General features: G+C 40.8%; 1 protein-coding gene across 1 annotated transcript in view; it reads left to right on the top strand.

Moving 5' to 3' along the window:
• The first annotated feature begins 5,502 nt into the window (after positions 1 to 5,502).
• BDNF (brain derived neurotrophic factor) overlaps positions 5,503 to 17,237 on the top strand; it is a 31,906-nt gene continuing 20,171 nt past the window's right edge. Inside the window, exon 1 of the mRNA XM_063095873.1 lies at positions 5,503 to 5,653. Within this exon, the coding sequence (XP_062951943.1) occupies positions 5,504 to 5,653 (150 nt within the window). The 5' untranslated portion in view covers position 5,503. The remainder of the gene's footprint in view (positions 5,654 to 17,237) is intronic.

Below are 17,237 nucleotides of genomic sequence, written 5' to 3'. Positions count from 1 at the left end.
ATATCATAGGCCATAGAATAAATAGTGTCTGACACATAGTAAGTGCTCAGCAAGTTTTCATCAATTGAATGAATGTAACTAAAAAGTGAAGGAAAACTGAAATTGAGAAAGTCAAGAGTCTCAGGTGTTTCCAGATGTATGCTAGATAAATCTAAAGCCTAACCCATGCTGCTCACGTGTGCTACTGAGCAATTTTATTCCCACCACACCTGTGCTATCTGGAGGACTAGGACAAGACAGACAGTTGCTCATCCTGCCCAGGTCTTTGGTCAAAAAGACCACTAAAGACAGGCACTGTGCAGATTCGTATTTCAGAATCATTCAAAAATAGGCCAAATTCTTAGTGTGTGTTTTTAATAGGACTTTGGTGAGTTCAGTAATTTTTTTTTAAGTTGTCTTTTTGCATACTTTTCTAATTTTCTCCATTTTTTTTAAAATGAAGAATATAAAATTTAGCAGTAGAAAATCCCTCACACCAGTCATCATATAATCGAAATAGCCAGGTCTCAAAAGCAAGGTAATCTGCTTCTTAGATCTGATTCAGTATCCAGAAACTCTTCAGTTTACATTTGTTAATTTTTCTCAAAGCTCTTCTCCTAGCAAAATCAACAAATGCCAATCATTTATTATTGTCAGCTCTAACTTATGTCCTAAGTCCACGATCTCACATTTCTTTTGACCATGCTTATAGAAATATTACAACAAGCAAACCAATTCATTCTTCATTATTAATTTTTAGATGTTCTCAGGGAGAATTTGGTAACTCAGGGGTTACAAGTTGATGATTTTCATATGCTTGGGGGTTAGTCTCAGCAGTCCCACAATGGTTTTTGTGCTGTTTTTCTTGATTCAACTAAATATTATTCCCAGATGAGATCAGTTCTTGACCCTCTTTTTCTACTCTCCTAATCTCAGCCTTTCCAAAATTTTCTTACTGTGGTTCTTTTCTTTTGTCTGCACTAATGGCCATGCCTGGTTACATAATTCCCATAACAGGTGTTGACCAATTTGGACACATTTGAGCCTGGCATAGAGCTATTCTTAAAGTTTATAAAAAGCTTACAGAGAATAGATATCACTAATAAACAGGGAAATTATTTCTCCCTTAAGGTTTTTCTCAAGACAGGCATTCTGTAGTAATTTCAAGGATTGTGAGTGACATAGTTCAACACTGTATTGGGCCTTTGAAATGATCTAGCATCAATTTGAAAACAACTTTGCCACTGTGCTCAGCAGGGAGTTTTCTGTTTACTTATTATTTTTCCTATGCTAATTACTCCAGTTTTCAACAGTTTTTGAGGTCAATTCATTCGATACTAGACAATATATATATATATTTTTTTGGCAAGGAAGACTGAAGGTAGGAGTAACTAGGAAACTTAAATAAACACAATTAAACATAAAACACTTAGAGTGATAGTAGAATTGACCTCAGCCAATTAAAATTATTAATAGAAAAAATATATCAATGTTAAATCTTAGCCTACTGCCTCTATTCCCACTTGGGTAATGAGGATTAGTTTGTATTTTCTGACAAAAATAGATGGACTTCACATTTCTTCCTGACCTTTGTTCTCCTAGAACATTGAGTTAGGATTGTATTAGGACATAACCAAAAATAAAAAAGATTTAGACTAATTCAAAATTAATTTTTAAGCCCCACAAAAGTGAGATAGCATTTTCTTTCAAGCTGTGAAGCTTTTCCTTCTTTTGGTGACAAAGAAAATGTTCAGATCATAAGCCTGGAATTTTTGCTTCTAACATATCAATCATGTAGGAGACCAACCTATAAGAAGAATCAGAAATGCATGGTCTCAGAATCACCCTTGATCACAATAGAAATATAATTTTGTAGAAAGTTTGCTCTTACACCTTCAAAACTATCTCTATATGCTACTTGAATTAAACAACTTAAAAAAAATTTAGAATTCCATGCAAGGTACTGGTACAACTTCAGTTCATTTTGGCCTCATTGTTTTTGAATGTAAGATACACTTTCAAGGCAAATAGGTGTTTTATGTCTGGTTTGGTAATGCTATAATCGTAAAGCAGAAAGTTTGGAAATGCTCTGAAGTGTTAAGAAGTCTGATTCATCAGACTTATTTAAATTGGCATTTGATCTTTTATTTCTAAATATCTCTGCCATTTCTGACTCTTCTGCCTTTTCCTTAGTAAAACTGCACCACACACTGGAAAGCAAAGATACAAACATTTATTTATATAATGACAAGGGAGAGTAGGAATAGGGAGATTGGCCATAGACCCGCCCAATCAGTGTCTCAGAATGAGAACACTTTTTCCTTCCTGGGAATGTGAATTTAGCAGGTAAAAGATTTGGCATAACATCTAACTGAGCAGCATTGAGAATACTAGCTAAGATTCTAAACATTCACTTGCCAGGTATTTTTCAGAAAGGAAGTAAATTACAATTGAGCTTATAAACCTGGAGATATAGTTCATTTGCAAGCAAATTTAAAGTTGGAGAGTAAGCATCAATTTGAAGTTAACATACAGTTATAAAAAGAAAGTTTGGGGTAGTGTTTCCTCTAGTCCTTTATAAACTAGTACAAGTGTTTATTATTATTTTTAAAACTAGCCTCTTAAATTGTGTTACAATATTAAAGGAAATTTTGTTTGCATTCAGCCTACACCCCTGGAACAGATACATAGCGTCTTTGAGGTCGCTGAGCCCAGCTTCATGCCCTCTGTCCTTTATTGCTTTCTGGTTACCCTGCATATTTCACATACATTAAATATTCCACAACAAACTCTACCATCTGTGCTGTAGGGTAGTTTGTATTGGTCATGTGCTCTGCCAAGTTGACAGAGGTGCAAAGCTAAATGTGTGACACTCTAAGAATATGCATATATTTGAATAATTTGACTATTTCATCCAGCAATTTGCAAAGGCGCTCTGAATGATCACACATTTGGATAATACTTCCAAGAAACATGTAGCTTCATTTATTGGGGAGGAGAGGGTGGAAGCAGGGTTTTTTCCAGCTAGACTTCTTGAGTTCATTGAAGTCTTGTCTCTGTTACTTAACCATGTGAACTTGGGTAAATTATTTTGTAGCACTGAGTCTCAGGTTCTTCATTTATGAAACGGGAATAATAATTTCTGTCATTAGTCTTTAGAGGCTCTAAAATAGCTAATGTTAGTGAACTCATTTTGTTAACTATAAGCTCCTGGGTAAATTGAACCAAATATATAACAATATTATATATTCAGTTCAACAGCACATTCCTGATAACCACAAGAGGGTCCAGGAAAGGAAACTGTTTATAAATCTTTCCCTTTGGCAAAATTAATGTTGGAGTGTTTAGGGAAATTCTTACAGCAATGAGTCTTAGCGAGTCAAACTCCTTTGAGATTACAGAAAGATGCATATACACATAAAACTGCCTGCAGAATTTGGGGACGGGGACGGGAGATTCCTCTTATACCCATTTTGCACTCCTTAAGAGATAGTGTTTCTTAAAGTGTGACTTCAGATTGTCTGCATCCGAATTTTGGTGCTTATTTAAAATATAATTCCTGGACCCTGCCCCACCCTTACTAAAGCACAATTTCAGGAGGAGGAATCTTCATCTTAACACTCACCCAGGTGATTTTTATGCTCCGAGGAGGACCAGGGATTCCAAGTACTGCTGTCTTGTTCTTTATTCTAAATTTTAAAGTCTGTCCTAGAGCTTGCAAATTGGTTGAACTGAGAAGAAAATTCAGCTTTAAAGCAGGAACACAGGTAGACAATTGTCAGAGTTCATCAAATGGCTAATTGAAAATAGTCTACTGGACCTTAGCCATGTAAGTTCTTTCCGAGGGTCTTGGCTCAGGCATTAGAGAACTTGCTCTTCTGCTGGGGGCAGGGGTTAGGGTGGGGGAGAATTAACTGAGCCCACTCTCCCCCGACCCCTTTTCTCCCCACTCTGGTTAAAGCAGAAGAAGCCTTTTTAATTTATCCTTGCTGCCCAGGTTCATTATTAGAAGGATTGGCTTACGTGTGTAAGTTTGCTAGGGCTGGAAGTGAAAACATCTGCAAAAGCATGCAATGCCCTGGAACGGAACTCTTCTAATAAAAGATGTATCATTTTAAATGCGCTGAATTTTGATTCTGGTAATTCGTGCACTAGAGTGTCTATTTCGAGGCAGCAGAGGTATCATATGACAGCGCACGTCAAGGCACCGTGGAGCCCTCTCGTGGACTCCCACCCACTTTCCCATTCACCGCGGAGAGGGCTGCCTGCGCCTCCGCTCCCCCGGGCGAGCTAGCATGAAATCTCCCTGCCTCTGCCCATATCAAATGGAGCTCTCCGCTCGAGGGGTGCGAGTATTACCTCCGCCATGCAATTTCCACTATCAATAATTTAACTTCGCTGCAGAACAGGAGTACATACCGGGCACCAAAGACTCGTCCCCCACACCCCCTTTTCAACCGAGGGGAACGTGAACAAAATAATAGAGTCTGGGAGTTTGGGGCCGAAGTCTTGCCCAGAGCAGCTGCCTTGATGTTTACTTTGACAAGTAGTGACTGAAAAGGTGGGTTTTCTTTCTTTCTCTTTCCCTTTTTCTCTGTTGGGTCTGCGGGAAAGCGTGTGGCTTTCGTGGGTCTGTCATTGCCTCGGCTTCCCGGTTGGAGCAAGTAAGTTGGTGTAACGTTATCTGGGGCGTTCATTAATAAAAAATGCCGTTATTATCTTGATGGAATTCCTATCAGGCAAGCTCCGGAGAGGTCAGTGCGCGAACTCTGTTTAAGCCGGCGTGTTTAAGGCAGCGGAGTAAACCAATAGCCCCCGTGCTCTGTGCGATTTCATTGTGTGCTCGCGTTTGCAAGCTCCGTCTGCGGGAAGGTGCGGGAAGGTGTGTCCGTGGCCCGGGAAACGCTCGCCCTCTCCCCCTGAACTTGGGTGCTGGGGTGGGGAGGAAGACCTCGGGGCGGCCGATTCGCACTCGCTCCCTCCCGCCCCAGCGCGCACTGCCGGGGTTTCTGCAGAGAGCTCGGGACGCGGGTTCCCCGGGGTGGCGGCTCGACCGCCCGTCCAAGCCGCCGGCGTCCTGCCGAGAAGCCCCAGACGGGCGCGGAGCTCGCGGGGAGACGTCGCGGGGCCCCGGGGGAGCGGGAGTGGGGAATAGGTGGCGCGAGGCTGGGGACTCGGGGAATCCCAGGCGCCCTCGGGGCCCCGGGGGCTGAGCCCGGGCGAGGAAAAGGCGCGGCGTTCCCTTTAAGCAGCCGCCCCGAACGGGTCTCGGTAGCGCGGGCGAGCCGGGGGAGGGGGGCGGGGGGCGGCGCCGTCTGACCAATCGAAGCTCAACCGAAGAGCTAAATAATGTCTGACCCGAGCGCAAGGCGCAGGCAGGAGCTCCCGGTCCCCGCCGCCACCGCCGCCGCGCCCGAGGGGGCCCGCCCGCTCGCCGTCCCGCGCCCCCGTCGCGCCCCGGGCTCCCCGGCCGGGCCCAGAAGCCGGCTCGGCGCGCCCTGCACCTCCGCCTCGTGAGGCTTGGATGAGACACTTGAATGCAGTTGCCACCGCTACTGTGGGGCCAGCGGGGAGCAGCACCGCGACGGGGACCCGGGCTGGGCGCTGGTGCCAGGAGCAGGACAACGATGTGACTCCGCCGCCGGGGACCCGTGAGCTTTGTGTGGACCCAGAGGTAGGCGCGCGCCGGGAGTGGGGCTTGGCGTGGGAGCCGCCCGTCCGCAGGGTAAAGTTGCCTGGGGGACCCCAAAGTTGTGGGGAGAGGCCAGAACTCCTTTCCTCCCCTCCGGGAGGGTTTGGGGTCCCCGTCGGCCACGACCTAGGGGGCAGCTGGCAGCCCTAGAGAGAGGGACCCGGGGAAGCCCTGAAGGGGGAAGAGAAGGCCGGGAGGAGACGCGGAGCTGCGCGATGGGAGCCAAGACGGCGCCCCGGGGATCCCTGAAACCCTCCCCCAGCCGAAGAGGGGTCGTGAGAGAGCTGTGGGACTCCAGCTGTTGGGGGCCCTGACTGAGGGGAGGGTGTGGGGGCTAGGACAGGAATCCTGCCCCCGGGCCGGGCTGTCCCCGCGCAGATTGGGGGGGGGGTGGACCTTGCGCTTTCAGCCCGCATCCCCGGCCCTGGGGCTGGGGCCAGGCTGCACACGGTCACCTGCTCCCCAGGAGTTAGGACCAAAGCGGACTTACAGGTTCAAGGCCAATCTAGCTTGGAAAACTTGGGCTATGCCTGCCACTCGGACTTGAACTGCGGGACTCCGGAGCCCACAGTACCCACACCTCTCCCCAGCCCGCGCCCCTCCTTTGGGGCGCCTTGCAGAGATGTGAAACTTTTGACTTTCGGGGAATGGGTGGGATGCATGCAGGAGATGTGTGGGATGCATGCGGGAGATGTTCTGACCTCGGGATGCAGAGCAGGGAAGAGGAATGGGTGAGCGAGCTGCACCTGGAAAGAAATAGCTGCGGGTTGGGGGCTTTATGCCCGACGGGCAGGGAGAAGGGGAAGTTGCAGACCAGGGCAACTTTTTTCCCCAGGGGAAGAGAGCCTCGGGGCTGCGGGAGGGAGCTGGAGTCGCAGTCGGAGGTTGCAGTGTTTGTATGTTGGGGGTGGAGCGGGGATGAGAGGCTGGGGGGTGGGGGGACGGCGAGGAGGAGGAGGAGGAAGAGGGGCCTGGGAGAGCGGCGCTAAGGAAGGTAGAGGGTGCCCTCTGCCGGCCATGCTGCCAAGAGCAGCTGCTGGGGGCGGGAGGCTGGGGGTGGGGAGATGGTAGGGGATGGTTTTGCGGGATACCTGAGGGAGCTGGTAGGAGGTACCTGTTGAATGATGCTTCTGACCCCAGCTCGGTGGCGCATGCGATTCGTCGTCGGTGGATTTTGATTCGCCCTTCTTTGGCTCCAATGCAGAAAGTTTTCCTCGCGCTGGGGGAGCTTTGATAAGCCATGCATGGTTGGTGGTGTGTTAGGGCTTCCTGGATGTTATTTTAGGGTCCTCCAGGTATCTTGCACTTACTTACTCCTCAGTGTCAGCAGCAACCAGTAACATTTTCTGACAAGAATGCAGGAATGTTCTTGGCCAGAGGCAAAGAAAAGCATATTTCTGAGTGTTTATTAATCCTCCTAGTACAGTTATCTTTTAAAGCAGAGCAATATATAATTGGGAACGTTGATTTTTAACTGCATATAAAAGGTACTAAGCTGGTAAATGAGACCTCCCCAAATGTCTCAACTTCTTGGAAAATATCCCTCGTCTCCTTTATTTTTATCCAAAATCTGTTTTTATATGAGTTTGCTGTAAGATTAAAAGCCATTTTGGTCTTACAGTTTTTTTCAGTACATTATTATTTATTGAGGCATAATTACAGTCTTAATTCATCAAAACATGACAGCCTTCTGTGCTTACCTCATGCAACATTATCATTTTTAGGTTGGAGGTTTCTGAGATTTTGACATATAGCTCTTTAAACCATTACACATAATAGATCATATAATATGTTGAAATTTCACTACAAAGTTTTGACCCAGGGAATGGCACCCCTTTAAAACAATTTAAAACTCCTTCTGTTCCCTGATGTTTCAAAGCCTTGCTTAAGACTTTTTAGTTTTGTGGGTTTACTTTTGGACTAGCAGCAGAGGTAAGAGAAAGGAAAGAGACACTTGTTGAAATGTAACCATAACCTTTACTGGAATTTAAAACACGTTGGTTACCATTACTGGAATTCCAGGGCCATAAAGTCGTTGTCTTTTTTTTTCTTCTACTTTATTTTGTAAAATGTGATAAATGTTGGTAAATATAGACTAGTAGTAAGTATAATGACATGAGAAGCATTATGTATGTAGAACTATTTTAAGTTATTACAGAACATTTTCTATTTATAAATGATATAAGCAGAAAGAAATGATTTCCAGATAAACAAGACTTACGTACATGTTTTGAAGCATGAGAACATTGTCGACACACTTAGACATCACATGTTTTTAAAGCAAAATAACAAGCAATTTTTCACATACCTTTGGAGCCTTTCATAGCCCATTCAGAGCTGAGTTAGTAACTGGAAAGCTTGTTTATTTTAAGGTTATATTTAAGGCCATTTAAAATGTAGAGTAGGTCAACTTTTCTGTATCCAGAAAATAAAGCACTTAGGAAATCTGTTTTAGGATGTCCTTTCAATGTGCATAACTTTTAAGTGCAAACAAAAGGAACCTGGAAAATGATCGTTTGCCTAGAATGCAGTAATCACCTCAGATGATTCATTTGTACTATGTGTGTTACTTGTGTAAATCTCATAATGGCCAAAGTGGGGAGGAGAAGTGGGGGGGAGGGAGTATTGTGATTCATTTTGACTCACCAGGAGAAGCAAAATCCTGTAAATAATGCAAATTTCTAAAATTCTGGCTCAAAGTCCTTGGGTTTCCTGTTTAAAAGGGGCATCATTAGAATGTAAGCTATTCCTTTCTTCCTGGAATCATTAAGAGTCCCAGCTTTTCAATAATCAGAATGTGGATGATTGATAATCTCATTTCTTTCAAATATAAATAGCTCTGGTTTGCAGCTCAGCACAGAGAGCAAGCTGAGTATGCCCACCTGATAGTATAGCAAAGAGCTTGTTTACATTTTTACATTCATCTTTTAAAGCCTTCTGTAAATCTCTCTTTCTCTCTGACACACACACACACACACACACACTCACACACACTCACCTACCTCTATATCCAGGTAATAAGCTAAGCTGTAAATCTCTCTCTCTGTATCAGATCTCCATAATGCTGATTTTATTTTAATGGTTAAAACATAATTTCTGACTTGCATCTCCCAGTGTGGAAGATTTCCATTTGTGCGAGGGGGCTCGCCTATCAGTGAACAATACAAGTGAATATATCCCTTTAATAGGGTAATTGCTAACTTGTCTCAACTTGTTTTCAAACAATTGTTATGGAGCACTCAGTTTCCACTAATTGCAAAATTGCTGCTTAATTGAAGGACTCTCAGCCATCTAGTGCAGCCATTCAGCCATTGGCAGGCTCTGTGATCTCAAGCTGTGAATTGCATTTTAAAGAGGAATCGAGGAGAAAATTCTGCGGAATTCTAGGTTTAAAATGCTGGCTGTTGTTCAATGGAGGAAGAAATCATTTGAACAAGAATCACATTAAGTTGTGTTGTGATAAATTTTCTTTATTAGGATGAATAACATGCACAGATGGGCTTCAAAAGTGAATGAGAAAACTCATTGGTTACACTCTGCATCCATTTACTCTGTTTACTATGGAGTGATGTTAAGCAATAAATGATGTTGGCAAATGAAATCCGTATGTCATTTGCTTGTGGGATTTAACCCCAGGACACGTAGGGAGGCTTTGGTGTTTTTAAGCTTAGGCATGTGTGTCCTAAAGGTCCCCTTAAACTTCCACTTAAGGCACAGAATTATTTAATTCTAAATAATTTGTTATTTAAATGGTTTGCTGGATTTCCAGAACACTTATACTAAAAAGAGGTAGAAAAGTCACGGACCTTATTTTTTAATGTATAAAATCATTATTGATGACAGAGGCAAAACAATGGAGGTCACTAATGTACTGACATTAAAAAACTTTGGGGGAGGTAGGAGAAGTGGTGAATAGGTGTGTTCTCTAAGTTGAACAAGAAGTTATTCTCTTTTCTGTGGAAAAACATGACTACTTGGTGAGATAAGAAACATGGAAGCTTGTGTTTAAATGTCAGTACATGCTGGATGCAGAGAAGGAACTTGTTGCCCTGATGTCTCCTTTATAGATTGCCTAAAATTTGAAGATGGGTTGCATTAGATGAGTTAAGGGGCCGGATATGAAAGGGGAGAGTGATTGGGGGAAAGCAAAGTAAACTTACATGCTTCAGTGACAGCCATAATAAAGTAAAAGTTTATTTCCAAAGAGCCCAGAGAATAACAAATGTTATGTATTTTTCCCCAAAGGTTCACTTGAAAGAACTTTTCATTGGTTGTCATGGTAGTAATGTCCTGATTTTGAAAGCTTGCAGAACCTAGTAGCTCTTAAATGTGCTTTCATCTTGGTTCCTTTGGTCTGACTGAAACTTTATGACGACCTTCTGTGTTTTGGACATGCCTCTGCATTTTTGCAGGGAGGAGGACAGGCAAAGGAGGATTTCTTAATTCGAAGGCAATGTAACAAGGAAATGTAAAAATTTATGATTAAAAAAGTCACTGAACTTCAGATTGGCTTATTAAAGTAAAATCTAGAAGGCAACCTGCCTTTACAACTATTACCTATGGAATTAAGATTTATATAAAAGGAATTCAAAGAAAATAAGCCGGCAAGTTTCAAGTAGTTTAAGCAACTCATCAAAAATTGAAGTAATAGTGCCACCTAGAGAACAAAATCACTAGCTTTACCAGCCCAAGGGCTTATTTCCATATGAGCCATTTTTCCAAGGCTACAGTTACTAGGATTTCCTTGCTACCCTATTTAGATTTGGTGAGTTCCTGTGCTGGGAGAGGGCGGGGGAGGAGGGGACGTGCATTTGGGATTGTAGATGAAATTTTAAAACAAGCAGATCCACAGCTCAGTATATACACTTAGTAGCCAAATGTAGAAGAGTCTGCCAGGAATCAAGAGCAGCCTCTTTTTTAACATTTGTTACATTCAGGGATGTGTCCTGGAGCATTGAGTACAAAGGTTCTGATTTTATTTGCCACAGGCAATTCAGCACACATTCTGAGATACAATAACACCAATAAATAGAGTAGGGAGACCTTTAAGAATGTCTTTGATCTATGATCTAATTTTAACATTAATGATTTGAGAAGATAGATGAATAAAATAAAGGGTCGTATATGTAGCAGGATTTTAAACAAACATCAAAAACGTAAGAAAAAAAGAAGGGGAAGGAAATTATAAGGATTGCCTTTACCTTAGAATGGATAAAGATATACATCTGAGCCAACACCAAAAAAAAATACGAAAGGAACCAGGAACCAATAATCACAAATTGTCTTAAAATTCTTTGATGACAAAACCTGTATTTAATTCATTTTTGCATGCTTCCACAATGGCATCCAGAACAGTGCTAGTGGCAGAGAAGCATTTTGATGAATATTGAATGAAAAAATTGATTCATACTTGCTTCATATTCTGACTAGTGATATAGACAGTGAAGAAGCTTTGTAGCTATAGAAAAATATTTATTTGTTTTGCTTGCCAAAAAAAAAAAAAAAACAGAAATTGGAGGAAACAAGTTTAATAATACTTATTTTTTTCCAGTACCTATTATAAATGTCATTTAGTTGGCTTAGTTCTAAAATTTCTTATGCATAATTTGATTCACTCATGAAATGGTTTTTGGAACATGTGAAATGTTAAAGTTGATTTAGACAAGCAACTCTGAGATTTTCTTTTAAATGTCTAATTTTTTGGATGCCAGGGGAGATACGAGTTACTGTGCTTTAGAGAATGGAATATAATATATTTTAAATTTGTGCCAATTTCTGGTAAGCGAGAAAAAACAGCATGATAACTGAAAAAACCACTATATTGTCTGTACTTTGTGTCTTCCATAGAAGGAATCAAGTGCAGAAAACTTCCTTTTTCAGAAAAAAAAAACTTTACAAAAATGTATGTGGTGTGTTTGTTGGGGGGCAGTGGGGGAAGGAAGCTCATTGAATAAATTTCTTTTTTTTTTTATTCTAGCCACATGGGATGTAGTCTAATCAGTCTAGATTTTGGAGCACTACCATCAGCAGTTCTGATGTTTTCTTTCTGTCTTCTTGTGCCTTTGAAAACTGAAATTATGCCCAAATTGAAATAAGTTTCTCTATCTTTTCACATGTTCACTTATTTCTTGAATGTGTTTTTAAACACAGACAAATTTCTTTTACATCATGTAGAATCTGAAGGTCGAGAAATTTGCAGAGAAATTTGCTGAAGGGAGATGCTTGGCGGAGTCCCAGGCTGTATTCCCAGACCAAAGTCTTGAAGGTGTTCTCTCGTATACAACATTGAGAAAGTACATACAGCACTGAAATGTTGGCTGATACTGTGTCTGAAGGCACAGACGATATGCTTATTATATTGAAACACGAAGCCAACAGACATTACAGACGTTCTGTTGAATGATAGAATATGGATCATTTACATTTACTGAAATGTCAAATACTATGATTAAGTTAAAAAAATCAATTGAATAAATAAAGGATAAAATAGAGAGTTGTGGGTGTGGTTTTGGGGAATGACTTAGCAGATTATAGAAAGGAAACCTGGATGTCTTAAATAACTGCAGATTCAATTTGAGCCAGCGGTGTGACTCGGTGCTGTTACCACAGCTTCTGAAATTTTGGGCTGCACCAGTAGAAGCATAATACTCAAATGGAGAAGCTAATAATTCTCTTCCACTTTTTAAATAGACTGTATTTAGAATATAGACTATAGTCTGCTTGAGGCCATCATTGACAAATTGGTGTACATTCAGATCATTGTGACCAGGATGCACAGGGAATTTGAAAACATTGCATGTGAGCAGCGGTTGAGGGAACTTGGAATGGGAGGCTTGGGGATGAGAAAACTTAGGCTGGAATGGCAAATGGTTTTCATTTCTCTTAGCAACTCTAATCACATGATTGTAGCTACCTGGAATGCTGAATTGAGTAGAATTCTGAACCTGTCCAGGCTCAGTAAGAAAGAATGTTTTCATTGTTAATGCCTGCTGTGGCTGGCAGATTAGAGTGGTAGCATATGTGATGTATTTTTGACATCCTTATTTTGATGACAGTTCTTCAAAAATTTGAAGAACTGTCATATGGAAAAGGGAGTAGTTGTATTTTGTGTTGTCACAGAGAGCAGATCTAGGACCAAAGATATAAATTTAGGTACTGTATGTGGTAGCTAGAAGAACTTTCAGTTCAATTTAATTAAGCAAATTATTGAGTACTGCATACAAAGCACTTTATTAGGGGAATTTATAATCTAACAAAGAAAAAAGAGGCTTCTTTAGAATCTGGTCAATTTCTTATTATAAATGTTTAAGCAGAGGCTGAAAGAAACCCTTTTAGAAAGGAAACACACTAAAGTGGGAGGTTGGAGTTAGGTATTCTCTGAAGAAACTGTTTTTCTAATGTCTTGATCATAGGTGAGCTCCTTAATTTTAGGTTGCAAACAATCCTGAGGACAGTCATATTTGTAGATTTCTTTGAATCCTCTACTTGAGATGTGTTTAGCATCATGAATTGAATATCAGAAATCCTTCCCATTTCTTTGCAAAGTGCTGTACTTTACTTTTTCCATACTTACCTATGGATTCCCCAAAGCACTTTATTTTGCATCAGAAAGAATGGAATGTCTGGGGGGAAAAAAAGAGTCCTGATTAGATTTAGATGCCCAAATTGCTTAAAGATTAACTTTTGATGTTAAACTTTTTTAGAGTTCAGAAGCTAAAGAAGGCTTCTCACTATTCACCTTCATCTTGTGGGTGAATTCACAAAATCTTCAGATATTACAGTTCTACAAAGAATTTCTCTTTTTAAATGTAAACTGTCAAAGAAATCAACACCTCCCCCAACTCCGTTAGACTTCAATATGGACAGAGTTACATTTTTTTATAACTTATTTATAACTTATTTTGCTCTTCTGTAAAACAGCTGGAGATTAACCAACATGAAGAAATTATAAAATGCAAGTTTAGACCATAGGATGCACAGCCCATTCCAAGTATTCATGAATATTTATTCTTTGGTCTCTCGCACTGCTATCAAGTATTAATATTATCAGTCAGCAACACAATCAGTTTACTGTTTATGTCACCTTGAGGACATCACATATTTTATAGTTTATATAGCTGCATGTATGTTTTCTCCTGTTCCAAAGCTTTTCTTTAAAAAAAAGGTAAAAGTGTTACCCACAGGAAATGTTTCTTTCACTCATTAATTCACCAAGCATTAATGAGTGCCCAGTGGGTGCCAGGCACTGGGCTAGTGGGGTTTCTTTTTCCTACACTGATACATCTTCAAGTGCTACTTGATATGGAACTCCATTGATTCTCCCACATAAGGCTTCCATTACCTATTTATATATTCACTCCCAAAGAGGCTTGGTCTAAAAAAAAAAAGTCTGTTGAACAAATTCTGTGAGTTATTTCAGAATTTCCTGCTTATACTATATTTTCAGTTATTGACTATAACATTTCTCTTTTAAGAGGTTGAACGTTTTTATTCTCTCTGGTTTTCAGGTATCATTTTGTGTTTACATGAAGACAACAAAAATGCCTGTTAGACATTGTCCTAAAACATTTTACTGTTTGAGGACATTTCATGAGGAATTCTTTGTAACAGTGCCCCTACAACAGAAGCCCCAGCAGAAGGAGAACCTCCAGACCAAAAATGCTGTTCGCTTCTATTAATTTTATTAGGGATTTTTTTTCTTACATACAAGGACTCACTTGGGTCCCTTACTATCAGAAATGTCTTCTTCATTTGACGGTATATATAAATACCGTGTGTTTACCCCTCCAAAGAAACTTAAATTTTGAGAATGCTTCCATTTACTAGAAGCTGATTTCATGATCATGCTGCATTAGGAAAAGAAGACAGAAAAATCAGTTTAGAGAATATTATCTTGCCTTTAAACATTAGTCAGTTGCATGTTTTAATTTAGTAATGGTATCTCTTTAGAGTTTACTAGAAAGCACTTTTCAATCCACTGGGTCTCCCTTCACTGTGAAGTCAGGTGGTGATTTTGCTCAAATATGTGATGTAATAATCTGCATGTGGTGTTCATGGATCTTGGTAATACCAATACATAAAACAAAAGTTAGCAACGCTGATTTAGTTCAACAACAGGTGAGTGCATCAGAGCTCTGCCCCACTTGACCTCAATTTTGCCACTTACAAGAGATTCTTTTACACTCTGCTCTGCAAAACCTCATTAGAAAATATAGGGCCGAGCCTGCGCCGCACTCAGTAGAGTGCGGCGCTGGGAGCGCAGCGATGCTCCCGCCGCGGGTTCGGATCTTATATAGGAATGACCGGTGCACTCACTGGCTGAGTGCCGGTCACGAAAACGACAAAAAAAAAAAAAAAGAAAAGAAAATATATTGTTCTAGATCAGAAGTCAACAGGTAAGAGTCTCAAAGCAAATCCTAAATCTTCCTTTCTTTCTCATGAAAATGACAATTCCTGCCCATTCCTGTGGCCATTCTCTTACATTCAGAATTGTGTTTGCCTGCTCATTCAGAGTATTCACAAGTGGTAACCTGATAAAACAGACACTTCTTTTTTTTTGCATTGTTTAGTTTTTAGATATAGTCATGTATAATGGCTGAGAAGCAATATGGGATGATCTTCCCTTAAACATTTTATTGATCATTAAAATGTTATCGCTAATTTATTTTTAAATGCTTTTCCTAAAATAACACTGTTTTTTTTTTTTTTTTTTGCTGGTCTTCACATCCGTGACAGTGACTTTCTTAAAACTTCATAACACCTATTTTTCCAGAGCCTCTGGAAAAGCTTTTCTGGAAAGCCTCTGTTCTCCAGAGGGAGAGAGAACCCTCATTATCACTGTTGTAAGCAATACAAAGGGCTATGAAGATTCGCTCTAGTGCAGCACCCCTGTAGGCATTGGTTGGTACTGGGACCAAAAGTAAGTTCATTTGTTGTCACTAAGATTCTACATTGTTTTACTGGCTGAAGTCATATGTAGATAGAATTGCACATTTCAGTAATAATCTTGTACAAATGTGTAGAATTCCACACACAAAATGCATTTGCATATCTAATTCCATCAGCTCCTGCATGTAACCCAATGAAAAAGATTGGGCAGACATTATTTCTACATAACAGAGGAGGAAACTGAAGCTCAGAGAAGCTGAATAACAGTCCAAATGCACAGCTGTAGAACCCAGTCCTCTACTACCACTCAGCTGTCTCCAACCATGACTGCAGAATTCGAATAAGAAACCATATTTTGCCCTTGACACATTGTGAGGGCCTGGAGCAGGTGCAGACTGATATCATCACCCTGGCCTAGCATCTACTTTCTCTTTACCACAAAGGCTGGCACCCTTCTGTGTGCCAAGGGAAAAAATGTTGATGAGAAGATAAGAAAATGTTTAAGGATTTTTGTTTGTTTGTTTTGTTTTGTTGGTGGCTGGCCAGTGCTGGGATCTGAACCTTTGACCTTGGTGCCTTAGCACTCTGCTCTCCCAAGTGAGCTAACCAGCCAGCCCTACTCTAAGGAGTTTTTGAATTCAGATTTTTTAAAGAAAAAAACTCTTGAAAAGAGGGAAAATGAGTATGTGATTTCTTTCTTGAGCTTCTTAGTTATAATTTTGCTTAAAGCTGTGGATCTTGGTAAGCGAACTCTTAGAAATGCTAATAAAGTAGAACATAACAAAGCAGTGATTCCCAGACATGATGATCATTAGAATTACCTTTGAAACTTTAAACAGATATAGATATGAGGTCCTGTTCCCTGAGATTTGTAGGTGTGGGATAAGGCCTGGGCACATGTTCTGTTTTGAAACTTCCCCAGGTGGTTCAGATGTACAGGAAAATTTGAGAATTGCTGAACTGGAAGCCAAATAAACTGACTATCCTGTGATTTAGAGAAACTTATTTACTTCATTGTCCAAATACTTGGATTAGAGCGTGGTTAGAAGGGACTTGCAGCCTTGTAAATAATCAGAAATTCAGAGAGTGTGAAATGGGAGGCCTGCTGAAGATATTCCTTTTGACATGTAAGAAATTTCCTAATCAGAAACTTAGGAAAAGCAAAAGACCTGGGATGATGTTTCTGAGCCCAAAGATGGAACTTGATTCCGGTCCCAACAATTTAGTATGTTTATGACCTTGGGTGAGTTACTAAAATTCTCTGAGCCTTGCCCTCTTAATGGAGTAGTTGTAGGGATTAAATATGTTAATACATGTAAAGTGTTTAGAACAGTGCTTGGCATAGTAAATGCTTAATGAATTTTAGCTGCTGTTTTTATTATTAGCACTTTCTAGCCCCATACTTTTTTTTGTTACTTATTAACACAATAAAAAGCATCATGCTTAGTCCTAAATTTGCTTGACCTTTGTAGCAAAGTTCCCAAGACCAGAACTCCGTTTTGTTGTAGTTCTCTGACTGTAATTTGTTTATTCATGACTTTCTCCTCCTTTTATCCATCTAAATCCTATTCATTCTTGAAGACTCAGCTGGAATTCTACTTCTCTAGAAAGACTCCTGCCCATAACACATCTGCCCTATCTCAGCTCCTAGGTCATCTATGGTCTGTGTCTCTCCACT

The sequence above is a fragment of the Cynocephalus volans genome, chromosome 4 (assembly GCF_027409185.1).
Source record: "Cynocephalus volans isolate mCynVol1 chromosome 4, mCynVol1.pri, whole genome shotgun sequence".
Taxonomy (NCBI): domain Eukaryota; kingdom Metazoa; phylum Chordata; class Mammalia; order Dermoptera; family Cynocephalidae; genus Cynocephalus; species Cynocephalus volans.
Note: the sequence above shows the minus strand (reverse complement) of the source record. Positions and strands in the feature narration are given on the sequence as shown.